This window comes from Dermacentor silvarum, chromosome 7 (assembly GCF_013339745.2).
Source record: "Dermacentor silvarum isolate Dsil-2018 chromosome 7, BIME_Dsil_1.4, whole genome shotgun sequence".
NCBI lineage: Eukaryota > Metazoa > Arthropoda > Arachnida > Ixodida > Ixodidae > Dermacentor > Dermacentor silvarum.
In genome coordinates, this window is record NC_051160.1 from 43,577,102 (window position 1) to 43,598,807 (window position 21,706).

The 21,706-nt window shown below is 49.4% G+C and overlaps 1 protein-coding gene across 1 annotated transcript in view; it reads right to left on the reverse strand.

The window, feature by feature from the left end:
- Positions 1–1,075: 1,075 nt before the first annotated feature.
- The window catches only part of LOC119458823 (uncharacterized), a 123,879-nt gene continuing 103,248 nt past the window's right edge, over positions 1,076–21,706 (reverse strand). The window contains exons 4-15 of the mRNA XM_037720684.2: positions 20,222–20,388; positions 19,053–19,188; positions 13,942–14,187; positions 12,852–13,025; positions 11,918–12,043; positions 10,638–11,029; positions 8,733–9,003; positions 7,770–8,021; positions 5,914–6,029; positions 4,421–4,658; positions 2,689–2,937; positions 1,076–1,428 (exon numbers count right to left, since the gene is read on the reverse strand). Of these exons, the coding sequence (XP_037576612.1) occupies positions 1,076–1,428; positions 2,689–2,937; positions 4,421–4,658; positions 5,914–6,029; positions 7,770–8,021; positions 8,733–9,003; positions 10,638–11,029; positions 11,918–12,043; positions 12,852–13,025; positions 13,942–14,187; positions 19,053–19,188; positions 20,222–20,388 (2,720 nt within the window). The remainder of the gene's footprint in view (positions 1,429–2,688; positions 2,938–4,420; positions 4,659–5,913; positions 6,030–7,769; positions 8,022–8,732; positions 9,004–10,637; positions 11,030–11,917; positions 12,044–12,851; positions 13,026–13,941; positions 14,188–19,052; positions 19,189–20,221; positions 20,389–21,706) is intronic.

The window sequence follows — 21,706 nt, forward strand, 5'->3', positions numbered from 1 at the left end:
GGGTAGGGTACTGCCGATGACAGTGAGCGTTTCGCGCACCCAATTTTACCGGTTTCTGTCGTTCACCCGCCCATAAAAATGAAATGTCTATGAGAAACACAGCAGTGCGAAACTGCATACAACACAAGGAGCCATGTGAAGCTCTGCCTGAACTTCTAGTAACGGTGGCCCCGATAGAGCCTTGTTAAGCTTAGCTAACTTGTCCAGCAGTAAGAGTTACTTGATGGGTGAGTAAGTGGCACTGCACTTACTTACCCAAACTTAGTGTAAGTTTAACGCCCACTAACTTTAGTGATTGTCTCCCTCCCTCAGCAAAGACAAGAAGAAATGCCTACTACGTACGATGTAGAGGGAAATGTATCGACACGAGAGCCACCTATAGTGCCCTGTCTTCACTGCGAGCTTCTAGTTACGATGAACCCGGTAGACAGTAACCCACTCTCCCATCAAGGGATATGAGGAGGAGGGAAAGGAAAGGAGGTCACCGGAATAAATGCTAGGGGGAAGGGGGGGGGGGGAAATGTAAGTCTCTCGCTTCAGAAAAGTCACAATGGCCTCCCCTGCGTGAGGAAGGGGGGCTCCAGGGGAGCTAGTCTCCCGGCCCCACGCCTTCTTTGACCTCAACAAGGACATTCAATAAAGTTTTGTCTCTCTCTTTCACTCTCTCCACCGCCAGACGACCATAGTATTTCGACCACGGACACAAAATCAACTTTTCACGTAGTGGCTTGTATACACGCGCAAGAGGTGAAGTCAGCAGTTGTCTCTCTTTTGTAAGTATAGCCGGCACCCACAAAGCACATATTGCCTCCGAAGCGGTGCGCTTCTGCCAGCTCGGGCTGTGTCCACGAGAACGAAAAGATTGTCTTATCACTGAGCAAAGATCACGCGGTAGGAACCGAAGACTGCACCTATGTCCTAACGTTACATCTATCATTTGTTTCATCGCTCGTTGCGCGATCATTAGCTACTTCTCGGGATTCTTTGTTGAGCTCCACGTTTTCGCCCTTCAGGTTAATACTATCAAAACGCACTGGTTTAGTACTACTAAAACGCAATTCCCCTCTGTGTCCCACTAATTGCCGTCGGTGTAATCGCGTTTCATGTGCCACGACATGTGTCTCGACCCCGCGACACTAGAGTCTAGCGGGAGCGTACCCTTACCGCCTCGCGGACCGTTGCACATGACGTAAGGGCAGAGGCACGGGTCGTCCGGAGTCACGACCACGGGTTGCGGGCAGTCCTTGTCGGCGGACTGGACGGTAACGGACAGCGGTGGACAGCCTCCGACACACTCCGCAAGCGCCGAGCCGTTGGCCAGAAGCACGCACGTGCACGCGCGACGCAGGCAGCCCTGACCGGTCTCCCACTCGTCTCCCAAGCGGTGCGGCTTGCCGGACTCGTCCAGGCACACGTCCTGCTGCGGGTCTGCGGAAGCGGCAAGTGCCCAACGCGGAGCACTCGTTAATTGTGACCCCAAGCTCGGCAGACTGAGCGCCTTACATTTCTTAATTCTCCTAGACCTTCTCGTTCTCTCTCTCTCTCTCCCTTCCACTTTCTTCCTCTTTTTATCCCCCTCCTCCTTCCCCCCGTGCAGGGTAGCCAACCGGAACTGCCTCTGGTTAACCTCCCTGCCTTTCTATGCAGCCTTTCTCTCTCTCTCTCTCCTAGACCTCCGCAGGGTTTTAATGAACTGCTTATATTGAACAGATACCGAAGAAAATACTGGAACTTCACGTCAACCCTATCTTGCCAAAGGACGTACTCGCGATGAAGCTGCCATTTTGTATCGCGTTAGAACTAGGTGCGCCTACACCTAGGCTTGATTATTTAGGACTGGACGATCCGCTTCCCCACTTTGTGCCTGACATAGAGTGAGATCGTAGATGTGGAAAATGAATCTGGTTCTTCCGCAGTTCGACATGTAAAGCAAGGCGTTGCTTCGCAGCATACGAAAGAGGGGTCTTCAACACGCGAGCTTTCAACACTGTGTTCCCTGAAGGGCCCGGAGTAATCAATACAGGACTTCTACGGCTGTTAATTACTTTCCCACGAGACACGTAGATGATCAACGTTTGGGTGACACACACATGCGGACAACGTATTAGGTTCTCTGGCGGAACAGTTGCTGACCAAGTATGTCAAGCTGACCCCGCCTGCTGCAACATCACGACACCCCCCCCCCCCCCCCAAAAAAAAAAGAGTAATATACTAGACCGGTTGCGCAGCTTCAGAAATAAACTAGTAAAAATTAAGTGTTTTGCAACAGTAAAGCAGCCTCTTTACCGTGAGAGGAGACTTGACAATGCCGAGGAAGTGAAAAAGCAACAGACAGCTCGCTACGTCGCTATTAAGTTCCTACCCTAGATCACCATGGCGTCACTAATTTTGACAGCATCTACTGGGCTCTGCGTGTCGCGTTCAATTTCAGTGAAGTGTCAGCCGTTTTTCCTGCATGCCAAGGGAATGCTAATGTAGTCCTAAAAGGCTAGTGTGCCGGACTAAACTTATCCAGTGTCCTTGTTTAGCACATGTGTAAGCTGGATTCACACGACGGGGCAAAAACCACTGGCTTATTACACGGAGACGCGTTACATGATCACGCGACTCAGCGGCACCGAAACTACGCGGGCGAGTCGGCGAGTCGTGCGAATCCACCTTTTGAAATGCGCGTGACCGTTGGCTCACCGTTGGGCTTTCTCGGCACGGGCGGCTTTCCGTCGCAGTAAGGGATCATGCAGCAGGCATCGTCGGGTGCCGGCGCCCACTGGCAGTCCTCGTATCCCACGGTGTCCACGTACACCTCGCACCTGTCCTGGCACTCGATCAGTCCCCCGGCGTGACACACGCACTTGTGGTCGCACCCGTCGTAGAACACCAGGCCGGGTTCGTACGTGCGGTTGCGGTGAACGCAGCCGTTGAACGCCGCTCGCACCGCTGTTCGTTCGTACGACATTCGGAAGGGAAAAGGAAAAAAAAACAAATCCCGTTGACTACCCATAGACTTGGGAGTGGCTAGGCAAAGCGCAGTGATTGAATGGAATGGAAGATCTTTCCTACATAATGGGGTGGTTACACTGGTCTATGTCGAAGGGTCCCTAAATAAGAACAGTAAGTTGAAGCCGTAATCTGCAGTAGCAAAGCGACCGCTCTTAGCCTAAGAAAGAGAGAGAGAGAGAGAAGTCATAAGGGAAAGGCAGGGAAGTTAACCAGGCCAACGCCACCTAGATAGCACAAGGTCTCTTCACTCCTGTCCATGACGTCATGCTATCTGTCCCGACTGCCATAGAATCTAAGGCAGCGCTGATTTCGACGTCACCGCTTTCGTCACGCCAGGCTTGGCAATGGAAATTTCGGGCCAAGTAGCGCGGCGTGATTAATCGTAGTTAACAGGCCTTGTGCTATCTAGGTACTGTTGACCAGGCTGAGCCCGGTAGGCTACCCTGCACTGGAGAAGGACGAAAGGGGATTGAAAGAGGAGAAGTAAGATGGAAGAAGAGGCCTGGTTGGGCAGAAGACACGCAAAAGCAAAACGTGGGTGACGACCAACGTCGCGCTGAATTTCCCGCAGCACAAGCGCGCCGTGACGTGGAAGATTTTGACCGCCTCTGTTGGGGGTCTAGTTCACTGTCTAATGATGAAAAACCGCATTGACTTCTAAAGGAACTAAACCTCGCCGGCTTAAAGAACTCTTCCTGTAGGGGAACGGGCTAAATCCATAAGTACAGGAAATTGAGATCCATGACGCCACACAGACATACTGGCACCTAGGTTTCATGCAACACAACATTCGAGAACGAGAAGCTTGGCCTTTGCTTTAGCTATGGTAATACATTCACCCTCCAATTGTATCAAAATGGTTATGAAAGTTATTTACCACTCTAAACGAATTCAGTTTAATTAGTATTTGGTGTGCCTTTAACTATCTTCACATCGTAATACATATTCAAAGAGCACTAATCCATTATGCATATTTATAGCGTTTTTCTATAGAACAAGGCCTGCTATACAGCACTGTAGACAAAAGGAAGTGGGGGCAGAAGGAGCGGGAAAGGTAATCTAGATTCAGCTATAACGTCCCGACACCACACGGTTGATTATGAGAGGCGCCGTAGTAAAGGGCTTCGTATTAATTTTGATCAGCTGCGGTTCTTCAACGTGCACCCAATACACGGTGGTTGGGAATCAAACCCGCGAACTCGTACTCAAGAGCATGACATGTTGGTCACTGAGCCACAGTAAGCAGGAGATGTTCACAAGATGTGATGCCCAATCATGAAGAAAAGCAGTTCGATGTGCCCTGCTCACCGCACGCTTTTACGAGCGCACTTCGCCGTGCCACTCAAGCGTACGGCTACTAAAGCGTGCCCACGATGCGAAGCGCGCGGTTGTTCGGCGAGCGTTCAAGCATGACCCGTACCTGGAGCGAAGGTCTTGACCTTGACCGTGTTGCTCGACGTGGCGGCGTGCTCGGCGTCGCCGTCCTCACCGGGCGGCTTGACCAGGCGCAGGTAGTACTCGGTCTCCGGCTGCAGGCCGCCCAGGCGGATCTCGAACGACGAGGTGGTGGTCGGCACGGGTCGCATGTCGCTCAGCTTGTACTTGTGCTTCATCCACTGGACGGGGCCGCCGTCTTTCGTGACCACGGCGTACCAAACCTAAGCAGGGATCGCGAAGTGAGAAGAGGCGACAACGCTTGAGTTGCACGTTTTCGCAAGCGCTCGATCATTTTTCTCATCCTCACAGAAATTTGATCCCGCTAGCCTCTGGGAAACTCTATAGAAGTTCTACTATGAAGTAGATTAGATATCTATAGACAGCTTGTAGACTTTCAGAAAGCAAGTCATTCGGAAGTTTCTGAACGAGAATATACCAAAGTAAGTAGACTTCTCTTGAATGAAGAATTTCTGTATACTTAACGAAAGCAGAAAGACAACTCCAAAGAAGCAAAGCAGTCTACGGAAACTTGCGGACAATGTAAGTACTGTCTAAATTCGCTTTTATGACGGCCACGCACATTCGTGTTACGCCAGCGTGTCGTGGGAATACTCCTCATTCAGCAGAAAACGTACCTCGAATTCTCGTGCATTTCAGCAACAGACAGAGACCATTCCAAAGAGACAAGCGCCGACATTGATGGATTCATTTGCGTCCAGAAAGCAATCCAAACAACACAAAGTATTTACAAGTAGAATTCTAGTGAAAAAAGAGTAGTCTCACAAGTAAATTCTCAGGCTGACACTAACGTTTTCGCAACGTTTATGCAACGTTTCTACAACGTTTCTACGTTCTCTTCGTCGGGGCTCTGAGGGTTTGCCTTTGCCCTGACCAAGAAAAGTCCCCTTGTCGAAACGTTGGCTTCAGGCAGAGGCTCCGTTTGTTCGACCACTGCTGATCACGTGCAGCAAGCTAAGACAGTTATTTTCTCAAGTCTTTTCATTTATTTTTATCATTCACGCCAGCCCTCATTGTTTAAAATGTGCCCTACCTGGTTAGTGAAAGAGCTCAACATTTACAGCTTGTGCATAACAATCTTGGCTGATAAGAGACAAATATTGGACCACGGTACAGCTGAGTTTGTCGCTTCGTATACAAAACACAGCAGTGTAACACGTCAGTGAGGAAGTCCGTAAGAGAAGCATACACGTTTAATATTGTTATTCAGATTAGAAAAGACGGAAAATACTGATAAACGAGGCGTTAGGAGAAATCGTGAGACGGTAGCTTTTGACACACAGCGGCAGTGTTATGACATTGGCGATGCTGACTACACATACTTAGGCAGGCTGAGGCAGGAATCTGAACGCATAAAACGAAAAACGGTAACTTCCTATTGAAGTCCAGACAGGGAGAAGGCGACACCCGGATACACGACACTAAAGTCCCTTATCTCGTAAATGATGTCAGGCTCACCTGAATCATAGCGTCGCCAGCCATGTGCATCGTTCTATTGTCGTGAAGCATGGTCCAGCGGATCTTCACGACGGTGGCATTTTCGGGTTCAGCCATCTCGATAAGCAACTTTAGGCCTGAAACAGAAACAAATAAATTGATTTTCCTCACAAGGGAAGAAATACAACAATTTTACACGATCCGTTCTTGCAACAGATAAAAATTTACAATCCCTTTAGCATACGCCAAAGATGGTGAAGGCGAAAGCCTGCGCGCTCAAGAGACATTTAATAAATTACCTGACATTCTCATTCAGATCCGCTATTTCTTATTACTTGTTTTCTCCCACCAAAGATCATGGGTTCGATTGCCTGAATTAACTCCATCTTAATTTACTTTGCCTTCTTTTTTGGCATGACGGGTGGCATCGGAGCCAGCTGTGGAGGAAGACGACGACGAACGCGAGGCGCAATATGGGAACGCCGGCATGATGAGCGGCATCGGAGCCAGCTGTGGAAGAAGACGACGACGAACGCGAGGGGCAATATGGGTACGCCGGCATGATGAGCGGCATCGGAGCAAGCTGTAGAAGAAGACGAGGACGAACGCGAGGCGCAGTATGGGAACGCCGGCATGATGAGCGGCATCGGAGCAAGCTGTGGAAGACGACGACGAACGCGAGGCGCAGTATGGGAACGCCGGCATGATGAGCGGCATCGGAGCAAGCTGTGGAAGAAGACGACGACGAACGCGAGGCGCAGTATGGGAACGCCGGCATGATGAGCGGCATCGGAGCAAGCTGTGGAAGAAGACGACGACGAACGCGAGGGGCAATATGGGAACGCCGGCATGATGAGCGGCATCGGAGCAAGCTGTTGAAGAAGACGACGACGACGAACGCGAGGGGCAATATGGGAACGCCGGCATGATGAGCGGCATCGGAGCAAGCTGTGGAAGAAGACGACGACGAACGCGAGGGGCAATATGGGAACGCCGGCATGATGAGCGGCATAGGAGCAAGCTGTGGAAGAAGACGACGACGAACGCGAGGGGCAATATGGGAACGCCGGCATGATGAGCGGCATCGGAAAGCTGTGGAAGAAGACGACGACGAACGCGAGGGGCAATATGGGAACGCCGGCATGATGAGCGGCATCGGAGCAAGCTGTGGAAGAAGACGACGACGAACGCGAGGCGCAATATGGGAACGCCGGCATGATGAGCGGCATCGGAGCCAGCTGTAGAAGAAGACGAACACGCGAGCAGGGGCACGAGCGCGCCTCCGCGCAAAGCGGGCTCACATGACTTTCTGTACGGCACGCCACAGTTTTCAAGGCCACCGTCTGATGAGGCATTTAAGGCTTTTGTCTTAATAAAATGTTCGAAGGCACGTCGCTGTTTCATTATAGCTGTGGCTTTTTGCTGCCGAAGTCTCGGTGCAAGGTTCGATTCTCTGCCGCGGAGGCCCCTTGAACACGGGTAGAAACGAAAAGGCACACAAACTATATTTCAAAGCAAATTCGGCTAATCCTCGTGGTCATTAACCCGGTGGATTACGTTACGGCATCTTTCACCGACGCAATAAATCTCAGGCATTCAAGTTCCCGTCAAGGACAACTGATTTTTTTTTTCGATAACCAGAGCGACGTTCGAAAAGAAGTACAGTTACTGAATCAAAGAACCCCGTGGTCGAAATCAATCGGACGGCCTTCGCAAAGGCCTATTTTCTAGCTCCGGTATTGCTTTTGAACGTTCAGTGGCATCAACGAATCAATCAGTCAATGATCTCGCGAGAACCCTTCGCATAGCCTGGCCTCTGTTAACAGCATCCTCTATCACAAGAAATCGGAGCGATGTCCACAGCGTGCCGTACATACCTTCAACGCTGGACTGTGCCTGGGTGTCTCCGGGCGGGTTGCACACCAGCACGCGACAGCAGGCGTCGTTAGGGTCGGCGACCTCCTTGCAAGTGTCCCCACCACTGGCACTGATGACGTTGCAACGAGGGAGGCAGGTCAGGTGGCCCTTGCCGCTGCACGTGCACCGGGCTTCGCAGCCGTCGAAGAAGGTCTCGCCGCCCTGGTACACCTTGCCACGGAACTCGCACCCGTCGAACCGATGAAGCTTGCCTGCGCACGGCGAAGACAAAACGAGACCCCGCTTCAATACCCCGCCCCGTCAGGGAATGCATCATGTCCGGAAGACTGCAGTGGCTTATCACATTGCTAATTACTGCGCGCAAAGATGTACGGCGGCACCTGAAAGACGTGCCGGCAGTTCCTAAGTGATGGCATCTCAAACAAGCAGCGTCAAGATTACCGATATGGCACAATCTACAAGGAGTTACGTCACTTCGCAAAGGTTCACTGGCCCGGCCGTTAGTTATAAGGGAAAGCAAAACGTAATCCCCGTACAGGTTTCGCACTAGAATGAGCGGCATGCACTGCCCCAGTAACGTTTAACTGTAGCCTTTAGCTGATAAGTGTCGGTCAAACCTCATGGCCAAATAGATGCACGTGGGACCTGCTTATGGATATCACCTGAAACGCAAGCTCTTTCCTCCGGCTTCCACTATCATCATGAAACTGGAGGCAAGCCAGGGCACGATTCCCAAAAATCCAATGGCCGAATCACGCCCGACATCTTAAATATGCGTTCAGCCTCATGGACTCAAATCTTTCTAGTGCTGAACACGGCTTAGCATTGTAATGTAGCCTGAATTTTACCATCCTTCCGCTGTTTTTTTTTTAATTACTTTGGATTACAGTAAACATTGAACAAGGGCACATGCACAAGGAACATAAAGAGACGGACGTTTCATAAGGCCTTCGTGCACTCACCGGGGTAACCACCTTGGCGAGACGCGTTGGATGTCCCATCGCTTCCGATGCTGTTGCCCGCGGCAGTGACGTTCGCCGTTCCCAGCGGGTTCTCCGTGACATTGGCATCTCCGGGCTCGAGCACGTTGACGATGGTGGTGAGTCCGGTGTCGACGAGCATCTTCTCCGTGACCATCTCCTGCTCGTAGATGATCGTGGTTGCCGTGGGGTCATCGTTGGCGCCAGCGACAGTGGTGTTTGTTGCCACGGATGGCCGCGCGGTAGTGGTCACCTTGAAACGTGCATGGCGCCAGCCGCCGCCGACATGCATCACTCAACATGCATTTCCATTTCACCCTCGCGTGGCACTTTTGTGATCGAAATTTAGGAACAGGTTCACTGTTACTTATTATATGCATGATCGCTGGAGCCATTATGGACAGGATGGCGCGGGTTTCTTTAGCGCCTTCTGTGTTCGAGCCATCCATAGTGAGTCACGAGAACACCCTCTTTTAACCTTGCAGATCTTTCAACGCAAGCGTTGACGCAATCGCTCCAGTGATTTCAAAGGTATTACACTTGTGATTGGAACTGTTAATGCTGAACTATAGACGGAACTTTACAAGTTAACTAATTCCTTGTCAGCTTATGAGAAATGCTTGAGAGAACACCACGGGGACATAGACAAGTCTATCTGCGTCTTTGTTCTGAAGATCAATTTCTGTCAAGTACCCCTTTAGTGCGAAGTTCACAATCCCTGATAAAAGCATTCCGTTTGAGTTCTACATACACTGCACGTGACATTTGAGATTTTTTTAAGGTCTGCTCTTTGCCCGATGGTGAAATGGAAAAGGTATGCTCGCTACTACATGTGACGTGGAATAATGATCGTATAATAGAAGCACCATCTTAGCATTTGCATGAACCATTAGTTTAGCGAACATTCATTTCATTCTATTAAATGGCAATGGCGTACCTAAATGGAAAATGTGAGCTCAATCAAGGTGCAGCGGCAGCGTGAGCTTCTGCGAAACAGGTTTGGAGGTGCTATTTCGAGCAACAGAATACGGACCAGGCATTCCACAATAAAGCCTATTTTATTCTAACACCTATGAATATAACTTGAAAATCAAGACTGCCATCCTTATGCGGCATTACAAACTTTACATTGGAGTCGCAAATGTTATTTTGATCGTCTGAATTACGAAGAAATTCAGATTTTTCTTTTTTCTTCGGCGAGTCTGTGGTCCGTATAGTAATGCTCACGGGTATAGGTGTAGAACATGCATAATACAAGGGCACCACGTTTCTTTTTCTTTAATTTTATCCGAGGACGAGTTATAATACATCGAAAATTTGCCCGATTGCAATCAATAAGACCATTTCCCCAACACACGCGATACTGAGGTCAGTACGAACGCGAACGCCACATACGCGCTCCAGCGCAATCACCATCACGTGTGCCCTGGCGATACATGCAGTCAACCACAAAAGTTTACGGACCACGGGGTCTCAGAAAACGTTCATATTCCCGAGCAGCCCGTAGCAGCAGCCAGTAAAACTGTATACGGCAATGTTGTTAGCAAATTCTAGTCGAGGCCCGAAATGCCAGGACCATGCTGCGTTGTGAGGCTGCGGAGATCAATCAATCAATCAATCAATTTTATTTACCAGAAACAAAAGGAACTGGAGGGACACCTGGGCAAAAAGCTGTCGTAGCAGCTTGACGGAGGCCCAGGGTCCCCTACATGGCAGTAGCACTCACATGACATATACACAGAAGGCTTTATACACGACACTTTCATGAAAGGTTTCATACATAGATATTCAGCTTTTTTCTCAGATTTCGTGGTCCGTAATATCTTGCGGTTGAATGTAGCACACCTACGCTCAAAATGTCAGGAGCAACCAAGAACTGTATCATACCTCGACGTCGTTCTTGACGTAAGTGGTCTCGTTTCCGGCCGCTTCCGAACTTCTTCCGGGCGCCGTGACGTTCTGGATCGCCACGGTTCCGTTGGGCGACGCTTCGCAGGCCAAGATCTTGCAGCACGGGTCGTTGGGGTCCGTGAGGATCTCGCAACCGGGGTCGAGGTCGGTCGCGGGCGGTTCCTCCAGCGTGAACAGGCACCGCTGCTGGCACTCCACTTCGGTCTGGTCGGTGCAGTGACACTTGAGTCCGCAGCCGTCGTAGAAGTACTCGTTCACGGGGTACGTCCGGTTCTTGTAGACGCACGTGTCCGAAGGCGACGGCGTTGAGGACTGGTCGTCGGTGCTGGGCTCGGACGAAGTGTCGGCGGGGACTACCCCGTTGCCTCCTGCGATAACGAGAGACAGAGAGAGAGAGAGAGAACTAATTTTTTCTCAAAAGTGCCTGTAAAGATTACGAAACCCTTTCTTTCCCTTCAAATAAAATTTCATTATAACGGTGCCAGGAGCAAAAAGTGAGATTTGGGCGTTTTTTGAGCAAGAGAGTAAGACCGTTGAGCGGTGGGTGATTTTATGGATTACTTTCTCAAACAGGTGATTACCATCTTCCCCTTCATCGCACTGTGTATGAATCCAAGGAATAATGTGAAAGTTATTGTAGTTTCCAAACAGTCTATCACGTTCATTTTTTTAACGCCATAAATTGTCTGTGGCTACTCTCGTGTTGTGTATACTTCCAATGTCAAACGAAGGAACAAGTTCAAGGTTACCAAATGACCACGACGTGCACGCACGCCACGTATATCAGTCATAGCAACGATAATCGTCGTTTATTACTTCGGTTTTCAACGGCTGGTTTCTCGGTTTCCCGAGAATCCCGGTACTCTGCGAAGAAATTATTTTACACGACAATTAATTCTAAAGAAAGTAATGCGGAGAAATGCGCAAACTACAACTGCTCAAGAAACCGTCCCAGATGAGGAACTCCTGCGTGCTTTGTTAAAGGCTTTTTGACTGTATTTTCAGGCGACACAAGCAACCCCTTGCTCGACTACACCAGAGCAAAGATATGGGACACATTGTTGGCATGCCACGAAAAGGGGTAAGCGAAGAGCTCTCATGTCAAGCAAGGTGAACGAGCGGATGAGAAGCACGGCCCCCGAGATCCGTTGCCACGCGGTGTACAAGCCACGCGTACCGCAGGATCTCGGAGGCCATTGTGATAGAAAGAGCGGGTACATTGGAAGGGGGGTGTTAGTCGCGTTCGCAAGACCGACCTTGTGTGCATCCCATGGTTGCGTTGTTAGGATCGCCGCTGTATCCGCTCCTACACCGGCATACGGGCGAAGCGTTCTCCAGCATGCAGAGCGCGTTGGGTCCGCAGAACACGTTGTCGCACGGGTCTGCGTCACACCACACACACACAGCCGGTATACTCGGCGACTCGCGCAATCCGGACGGTGCACAAAAAAAAAAAAAGAAGCGCTCATTTCCACGCGGCCTTCGCTCAACAAACACTGCAGCAACGTGACTGACACGCACGCCTTGTTCGTGGACCATTTGACAGATTTTGAGGGGTCGAGCCTATACACGTTCTTCACGTGACGTCCCCGCACCCGGACTCGTGCTCGACATATCAGGAGCAGCAATTTGTTGTCCCCAATCGGTAAATATGCAGTGTGCTCGACTAGCGTATAACTGCGTTGTAATGCACAAAGAAATAAAGAAGACAACGTATTTTTTCCTGGACCCAGTACTTGAAAACAACGATAAATCGCTGCAATCGTATTAGACGCGTCGTGAAACCTGCTTTGCAGCGGCGTAGCCGGAAATCTTTCTTGGGGCAAGGGAAGAGGGGAGGGAGGGGGGAGGGGGCGCACCCACTTAACCGAGGCTGGGAGTGGGGGGCGGGGGGAGGCTGGGCAGGCAACATTCTGGTATGCAAAAATTTCGCCCCCCCCCCCCCTCCCTGGCTACAAACCCCTGCTGCTTTGTAAAAGAATCCATAGCATTTAGAAGCCGTATACGCTTAGGCCACCGCTTCCGTAAGACACTTAATGCGAGAGGCACAAGGGGGCCGCGCGACCACTCTATTAATTGCACCCGTCAACAATACAGGATGTCATTTCACCGTCGCAGTTCTGCGGATCACTCCCACACGATGCAAACACCCAGTGCAAGACTGTGACGCAAGATGGTTCCCGAACTGACCTTTGCCCGAGAAGGGCTCGACGCAGACGGCTCCGCCGCAGGAGCTCGGGCAGCACTTGAGCACGCCGGCGCACTCGAAGTCGCTGTTGCACTCGTTCGAGCACGAGTCCGGGTCCGTGCTCTGGTCCTCCACGATCTCGGGACAGTGGCCGCTCTTCTGGCTGAAAGTCCTCACTGCGAAGACGACGGGAGATCGAGAAAGCATTATAGTAACAAGAATATGCCGATGGACAATCGGATTTTTTTTTTTTTTTCAGCGCCCGAGGACATCATAGAGTATCCAAACGAGGTGAACGTGAGAACGGCTATGCAAGAGCCCAAGCTGACAGTAAAACTAAATTAAATTTAATTCAGTTCAATGCTTCAATGTGCCAATGCGGAAAGAGAGGACGGCGGTGATGCGGCGGCGCAAAATATAGTTCACTGGAAAACGCCGCAAGTCTCTTACTTTCAAATGCGCATTCCGCTTAACTTGCACGCTTTCGTTCGTTCGTTTCGTGTCCACACGCTGCCGTACCATTGCACACCGTGCCGCTGATAGGCCTCATTCACACAGCCGCTTACTACGCGCTCTTGCACATCAGTCGAAGATGAAGCATCGGCGTCTTTTGCGGCGCAGTATTGTGGTGCCACTAAGCACGCAATCGGCAAATGACGGTTGTTACCTCCGAGATCCTCCGAGCACATCTTTGTTTTTTACGCCTCTCTTTCTTTCCCCCCTTTCTTATTTGTGTGTTTAGACATATGACACTCCGAAGGCTTCAGACAAGATAACACGAACCAATGCGAACACTAAGTGTATTTGTTCCCGCAAGCTTTAAGTAAATAAATAAATAAATAAATCAAGAAAAAAACAGAGAAAGAAAGAAAAACTGACCAAACCCTTTCATATTTGTGTGTTTAGACATATGACACTCCCAAGGCTTCAGGACAAGAGGACACGAACCAGTGCGAGCACTGAAAGTAGCTGTTCTAGCAAGCTATACGTAACGAAGCAAAGAAAGCTGTCATATATATATATTGCTAGAGTCGTATAGTGCAATCACAAGATGAAATGTCCAAGAGAGCAATGGGACACTGGCGGACTCACGCGCGGGGTCGTGGTGCTGGTGATTCTTGCTGTGCGCGCACCGGACGCTGACGCAGCAGGGGTCGTCGGGCAGCGCCTTCTCGTAGCACAGCGGGTCCGAGGCCATGGCGCCCGCGCGCACGTACGGCTCCTGGCAGCGCTCCTTGCAGTCGCCTTCGTCGTTGCCCCGGCAGACGCAGCGCAGCTCGCAGCCCTCGGTGAACTCGTCGCCCACGCGGTAGGTGCGGTTGTAGCGCACGCAGCCGTCTGAACATGGCGACGTCGACGACGACGAAGGACACGTCAGGTATCCTCCCAAGACCCCTTCTACAATACATTGCTTTCGGCATTTTGTTTTTTTCCAAATTCACTCCGAAGTGATTTCGCACAATATTTATTCTGAATATGAAGTACGGTGCGTGTGTAACTCTAACGAAGTGGTTCACACGTGTTCTTATCATCCGATTTCGATAAATTTGACACGCACTTGATCTAGACCTCTGTGTCGTCCCAGACGGCAGAAAGCAACCTCGAGGTGCGTTTCGAAATCACTAAGGTTGTGCGAAAATACCGGACGCGGCAGCCACATTGCAATGTACTATACGTAGTTCCCTCCCCATCTCTGCGTTTAAGCAATGAAATGCAGTTTTAACCATAGCAAACATGATGAGATTATGAAGATTTTTTTTTCATGTACATGGAGACGCAGCTTTTGTAATCTAGCCATGGTATTTAAATTTTGAAGATTGTTTTTCAAGTTCGTAACATAACAGTAGACAATAAAAACCATCTTGAAGAGCGATTATATCCAATAGTTATGTTCGGGTCTCGGGAGGCTACACTAGGTAAGAGGCTAACGTGGTTACATTAACGCGCCGCCTCTTTAAAGGGCACCTCACTAATACGTGGATTTGGACCCCACAAACTGCACCCCGGTCGGCATTCGTCGTGTTCGTCTAAATGCTTAGCTAATTAAGGCCGCAAGGTACACTCCCCTGTATATTCTGTTTACATATTCGCTGTATTGTGCTCACACTCCTTCATAATTCCGGCGCTCGGGATCGACAGTATGCATAAGAACAAATGAAAAAATATATAGAAGTGCCCAGAGATCAATATACTGCGGCTGGCTCACAGGAAACTCACGCAGCATTGAATGCGTACCACTCCGTTGAAGAAAAAAAACAAACTTGAATTAGTATTACGCAAGAAGTTACGGCGTCCACAAAGCGACATTCCCGAGCCCATTCATACCGGGTGACGCTATAAAGAACCTACAACCATTCGTGCATGCACTGACAAAGGCAACCGGGACGTTCAGAGGAGGATTGAAACAAACAATTGCAACACAAAAAAAACAAGGAAAAAGAAATACAAGTTCTTTGTGATCTAACCTTGAGTCCGAAATGCCTACGCGTACATAGGGTACGTTCGGCCACGTCTCGAATTGCGCGCACCGACCGACCGAAGTATCTTTGGACTTTTTATTTTTTTTTTTTTTTTGTTACCCACGCGGGGTCGCCAATGAGGTCAGGGAGACAACGCGGGGAACCACGTTGTCGGCAGGGGACGCCGCTCTCACCGCCTGTTTATCGTTTTCCTCGTGCAAGACTGCGCCGCGCTTTTCAATGTGTACGCAGATATAGCGCACGCGCGCTCCTTGCCCTTGGGACACACGAGAAACACAAATGCCCAAGGCATATAGGACCCATTCACTGCCTGTAGGTCGCGCAGTCCTTGTCGCATACGACACCGTCCGTCCGCTGATCGCACCGATCACGACCTACATATAGGTGCGTGTCTCCTACGGGCACCCACTCCCTCGAGGGATTGTATGCGTGCTGAGATAACCGCTAAATATCGCTGCAAATAACGAAAACGAAGCATAAAATGTGACGCGTAGGTCTCGGTGGCCCTTCTGATTAAACGCGCGGCTACAAAATTTCCTAAAACAGGCGGAACGTGCTCCGATGTCCAAAAACGCTAGAATGTAGACCTCTAGGTGGCTACAAGCAGCAGTTATACCTTGTCTTAGGGCGGGTTTTGTTACATAACGGCTATACGTGTAGAGAGCAGAGAACTGACTGGAAGTCTCGTAGAATGGAGTTTGCTCAACGTTTTGGAGGCTCAAGGAACAGTCATTGTCATTACCACCATATGGTCATCATATTCAATGCAGGAGTCTCCCGCAAATCTCCAATTAACTCAGTCTTGCCGTGAACTGACTCCGTCTTATAGCTGCGAATACCTTCATTTCATCACACCACCCAAATTCACCACCGTCATCGACTGGTATTGCTTCTCTTCGAACGCTTTCTGGTACTCTCATGGGCCACTAGTTATCAGCCCTATGAATTACATCGCTCGTCCAATTACACTTATTCCAGCACTTAATCTCAATTTCAGAATATCAAATACGCCAGCTCGTGCTCTAATAAAAACTGTCTATATATTGAATTTTAACGTCACGCCTGTACCTTTTTTTCGTTCCCCCGCTCGTCGCACGATTCTTAGTCCTGATGAAGTTACGTCGTTGCGTTTCAAGTTTACTTCAAGTAACCCAAGTATAGCAGTGTATATAGGTGAATGGTGATTCTTAATTTACTCAACTGCAACAGCAATCGTTACTTTTTAATTCTATGTCGACGTGTACAACGAGCGTGCTGCAACGTATGTTTTTCCGCGCATTTGTCTACGGCACAATATTTTTTTTTTTCCTTTCCGTATGCAGGACTTACACTGACTCAACAGCACACGGTGCTTTTAATCGAAGACTCATGGCTGTTACCATGCGCCATGCACGGCCTCGAATAGAGCATCGCGAACCGTAAATTTAGTCTCGGAAGAAAATTGCAGGCTCTGTGGCTAGCAATAAATACATGCATTTGCGTCCACGGCACTCCGGTCGATTTGGCCTTTCTGGGCATGATTCCAAGGTCAGGTAGTACGGGAAGTGCCTTATCGCAAGCGAAGCGCGCGCTCTCGTGACAATAGGACGTTCGATTTACGCCGTAGCTAGAGTGATCCCCGCTTTCTCGGGCGTGAATCAGTGTCATGTGAAACGCCGTGCGTTGTACACGAATTTCTATTTCTGAAGCGCGATTGTCGTATGAATGTCCTGATACAGGTCGATGCACCGCGAGAAATACGCAAGAAAAGAGTAACGGCGTTAACAAAGCATGCCTTCTTATCGCCAGACTGAATGAAAGACAGACACGAGTGACAGGCACAACAGACCGGGAGGCGAACAGTACAGGCAGACACAGCAGACCCACCAACAGATTTACATGAAAGACACAATAGGAAGAACAGACCATACAACAGGCATGACAGGCACAACATCCAGACAGACTAGACAGACGGACATACAGATTGATTGTAGCTTTAGTATGAGAGGAGCAGAGTGAAACGTAAGGTTAAGAACAGGGAGGTTAACACGAATAAATGTTCTGTTGGCTGACCTGTACTAGTATTAGGACAAAAGGGTAGGGAAGATGAAGTGGCGTTCACGAATGTGTGCTGCTATTGTCATACTTAAGGCAGAAAGTTGGCCTAGTTGGTAACGAGCATAGTAAGACATGATTACTAGCGTAAAAAGGCAGGGACTAAAGGAAGGGACTCCAGTTAGCGTGGTCCCGTGTTGTTTTTTTAGTCCCCATCTTTTTACGCTAGTAATCATGTCTTATTATGCTATCGTCATAGCCACTCAAATGCCACTGTGCGTAGCGGGCGCGCGCGCACGCCCACATACACACGCTTAAAAGGCTTTCTGTCACGGCGCAGCGTGCGCAAAATGCGAGACTGGCATGAGGCGTACGAAGTCGGTAGGCGGAACATTCGAGATACAAAGCTGACAACTACAGTCGTCAACGTCGCGACAACTCACCGAGAAGACCCACGACAAAAAAACCTGGTGGGCGTGGCGGGATTCTTTCTTATTCGACGCGAAAGCGCGCAACGCGAAGTGGTGGTGTGAAAGCAGTCGCGTATAACGACCTTACTTTTGCGCAGTAGCCACTTGTTCGCGGAAAGCCGCCAGCCATTGTCCCGAGACTGTTGGGTACCTTGTTTCGAGCGTTCTTTCAGGCCTGTACCCTCCCGCGTGTGCTTAGTAACGGGCCTTCCCACCTCCGGTTTTGACCTCCACTTTTGCTCCACCTAGCAAAGACGTCTTCATCGTTTCTACTGGCAATTCTCGACGTTAAGTGTACCCGTCAAATGATGTTCAATCACGGATTAGAGAAGTTCTGGGGAGCCTCTCTGCACATTGCATACAATAACAGGGACGCTGAATGTCATTTAGCAGTACCATTATATACTGGATAGCAGTGTGTAGCATTGTCCTAATGGCACTGTCACATACGCTTGCAGCTGTTAGTTCTATTGTACCTTGTGTCGACGGCTGTGCGCACATTGTGACGCCGAGAGCTTAAAGGTGTGTGACAGGTTTCTGCTCCGATTACGAAACACAAAGGAAAATGGTAAAACTCGAGAACAATCAGAGGGGGATACACAGACAGCACGCACGCTTCAGCGGGGCACTAGCTCAAAGACTGTCCGCGATGGGAGATAGAGAGAGAGGGTTAGTGATTGATTGATTATTTATTGATTGATTAGTTGATTAATTGATTAATTGAATGACTGAATGGTCTACGTTCAAGCCCTTCATAACAGAAATGCGCTTCGACTGTCCTTTGGTATTTCATTGTGAACAGCGACCTAACTTGATCTAATGTACAAACTTCGTTGCAAATTCTACTTGCAACAACGTGTTTTCTCCAGCTTTGCAGGGACAATGCGAGAATGTGAATGTTACACTAGCGATTTCTCACGCCGAAAAGAGCGCGTATGGGACGCCTATCTGGTTAACCCTAGTTTGTTTGTCCCCCTTCCTTAGTGTAGGCTCAGCATGTTGGTGTCTGGATGGTATATTTCTGCGTGTTATAAGGCAAAGAAACAGAGTGAATTTCTTAAATGTGTCTGGTAAGTATCCTACTTTCTTGTATCCTACCTTTATATCTGTCTGAGAATCAAACTACAAAGGGGCATAAATAACAGCCGATGTGAGTGTCCGCGGAGATTCGGACAGACAAAGAAACCAGGGCATTGATATGCAATTGGCGAGCACTGACCTGCTGTGAAGACGGTGAGGACCTCAGAGGCGGCCCCGAGCTTTCCGGCTTCCTTGTCGTCCCAGACAGACACCTGTACCTGGTAGCCAGTCTGGGGCTTCAGGTTGTCCAGGGTGGCCAGCGGTATGTTGCCAAACTGCGAACAACAGAGCAATGGGAAATCAGCTTATAAAAACGTCTCGTTTCCTTTTTATGTATATGTTCCGTTTCCTCACATTGTTTAGAGTTTTTTACGGCATAGCAATGAATGGACCAACTGGCCCAGCAAACAAGAGGCGATAAGCCTTTGATTTGAGGCAGAGCAAATTCCAGAAAGTGGTAAGCTTCAGCAGCCTGGGCACATAATTTGGTATTGCGATTTCCAGCCTGTGCTAGCGTATGCGAACATAGCATCCTGTAGTTTTACTGGCTACGGTCAACAACTGCTCAGTAAAACATATTTTTTCCACAGATCTCACGTACGTTATCTTATGACGCCGACTGCACATAGCATGCTATTCTCGCAAGATCTTCTCTGCCATCCCTGCCCGAAATAAGCATCCACATGTGCTTCGACATGTGCGTGCATCGCGAGTGTATGAGACAAAAGAGGCGTTTGGCATTATGCTGAGAGTATAGCACGTAGATACAAATAAACGCACATGTGTTACTCAGGCAGACAGCCCCACATTATAAGAAAACAATGTGCTGTGCTCTGGGGATCGAACCCAGCACTATCGCCTGGTTCGTTGGAATGAGAGAGCAAGCAGGCCACACAAACAAATTTCGAAAGAACCATAATAAGGCCAACATTTAAGTAATCAAAGAAGTCGCGTCAATCCGAAGAAAAAGAACTACGCGATTGTGTGCGGTGGGAATCGGCGACACTGAGCTACATCACGCTCGCCCGTGGACTTAATCAGCAGTTCGTCCCATTGGTGTATCCGGTTTCGTAACCATTATATGGAACTCTTTGGTACCATAAGCGCACCCGGACTCAGCGCACCCGGACTCAGCGCACCCGGACTCAGCGCACCCGGACTCAGCGCACCCGGACTCAGCGCACCCGGACTCAGCGCACCCGGACTCAGCGCACCCGGACTCAGCGCACCCGGACTCAGCGCACCCGGACTCTACCGTCAGCGTACATGACTTCAGACGGGCAAACAGTGCCGGTGGCTCGAGCTCACCTGTTCTCTCTCCCAGGGGGCGTCACCACGGTTCTCAGTCAGTAGCCTGTGCTGGACCACGTAGCCGGAGTCGTAGCTGGGCAGCTTGAAGTCGTCCCAGGCCAGTCCCACGCTGCTGGGCGTCACCTGGGTGACCAGCACCTTGGCGGCAGCGGGCGTCGGCATGTCTGTGTGTGTTGCACGAGAGACGACAAAAATGCGAACGCTACGTTAGTGTGGAGCCTGAATTATTACGATTTTACGGTTGCACTTATGTTAGAATTAAATTGTGGCGGTTAACAACCTGAAACTGGACAGTGGGTTTATGCGGCACGGTACACAGGTGGTACGGTACACAGGTGTATCTTTGCACGGTACACAGACGTTTTTGCATTTCGCCATGATCGGCATTGAACCGACGACGTCAAGTTCAGTAGCGCAACACCAGCACTATTGAGCTGAGCTACGGCGGCAAGTACAGTCACGTTCCAAGTCGGGCGAGGAGTGTCACAACAGCGAAGCGATTCAGTAGAGCTCCGTACGTCCGACTGTGAGGAAAATTATACATTTGCCATTTATTTATTTTATTGCAATCAGCTTCCTCTTGTTTGGCTGCGAAATGCTAATAGTCAAAACATTTCACTTCGCCAATCGTCACGCTTCTTTTATTTACCTTTTATTTAACAATTTATATTTGTGAAGCAGCCGGCGACACGTTGTGCTTGTTGCCAACGTTTGCAATTCATAATAAGTAAACCACTCAATCAATCCCAGGATACCGCCAGCCCACGCTCTCATTCGGTGAGACGCCACTAGTTCAATTGTATATAACTACATGGTCTTACTGTTAACTATTGTAACTGCGAAAGTTCTTGCACTTGTGATTGACTTCATCACTGTTGCTGTTTGCATTGTTCAAATATCGCACGGGGTACCTGCAGTACTGTTCAGGAACTTCGCACCGTTCAGATGCTTTACAGGAAGAGGTAGATATGCTTAAAAAGTTGCAATTGTAAAGCAGTCAATTAAAGAGATCCGCTAATTCACTTAAAATTTTCACTTAGGCCGCGTACTTGTTGCAATTGCAGAAGTGAAACTCGATCACAAGTGAGGCATAGCAACTGAGAAGTAATTCCCCAGTCTGTAAATATCCGTCCCTAATTCCACCAAAGAAATTCGTCGGCGTCGTTGTTATTATCACGCCAAAATTAGATAGGGAGGCTTCTTGGCAACTAGTAACAGTAATGCAAATGTATTTTGTATTAATAGACTAGTACATTCGGAGGGAGTGGGGTGGGGGTCGAATACCTCAAAACTAACGCTCATCTTTACCCTTGACCCCCTCATCTTCGCGGTGAAAAGAAACGTTCCTTGTCTTTGCCTTAGCTCGGAATTTCTACTAAGCAGATATTACTTCCTTACTACTGCTCGGCCTCAATTTGCAAATTGAATGACTGCTGTGAAGTGAATAGCTTGGCAGTGAGCAAAGCTGCGGCCATGTTTGTG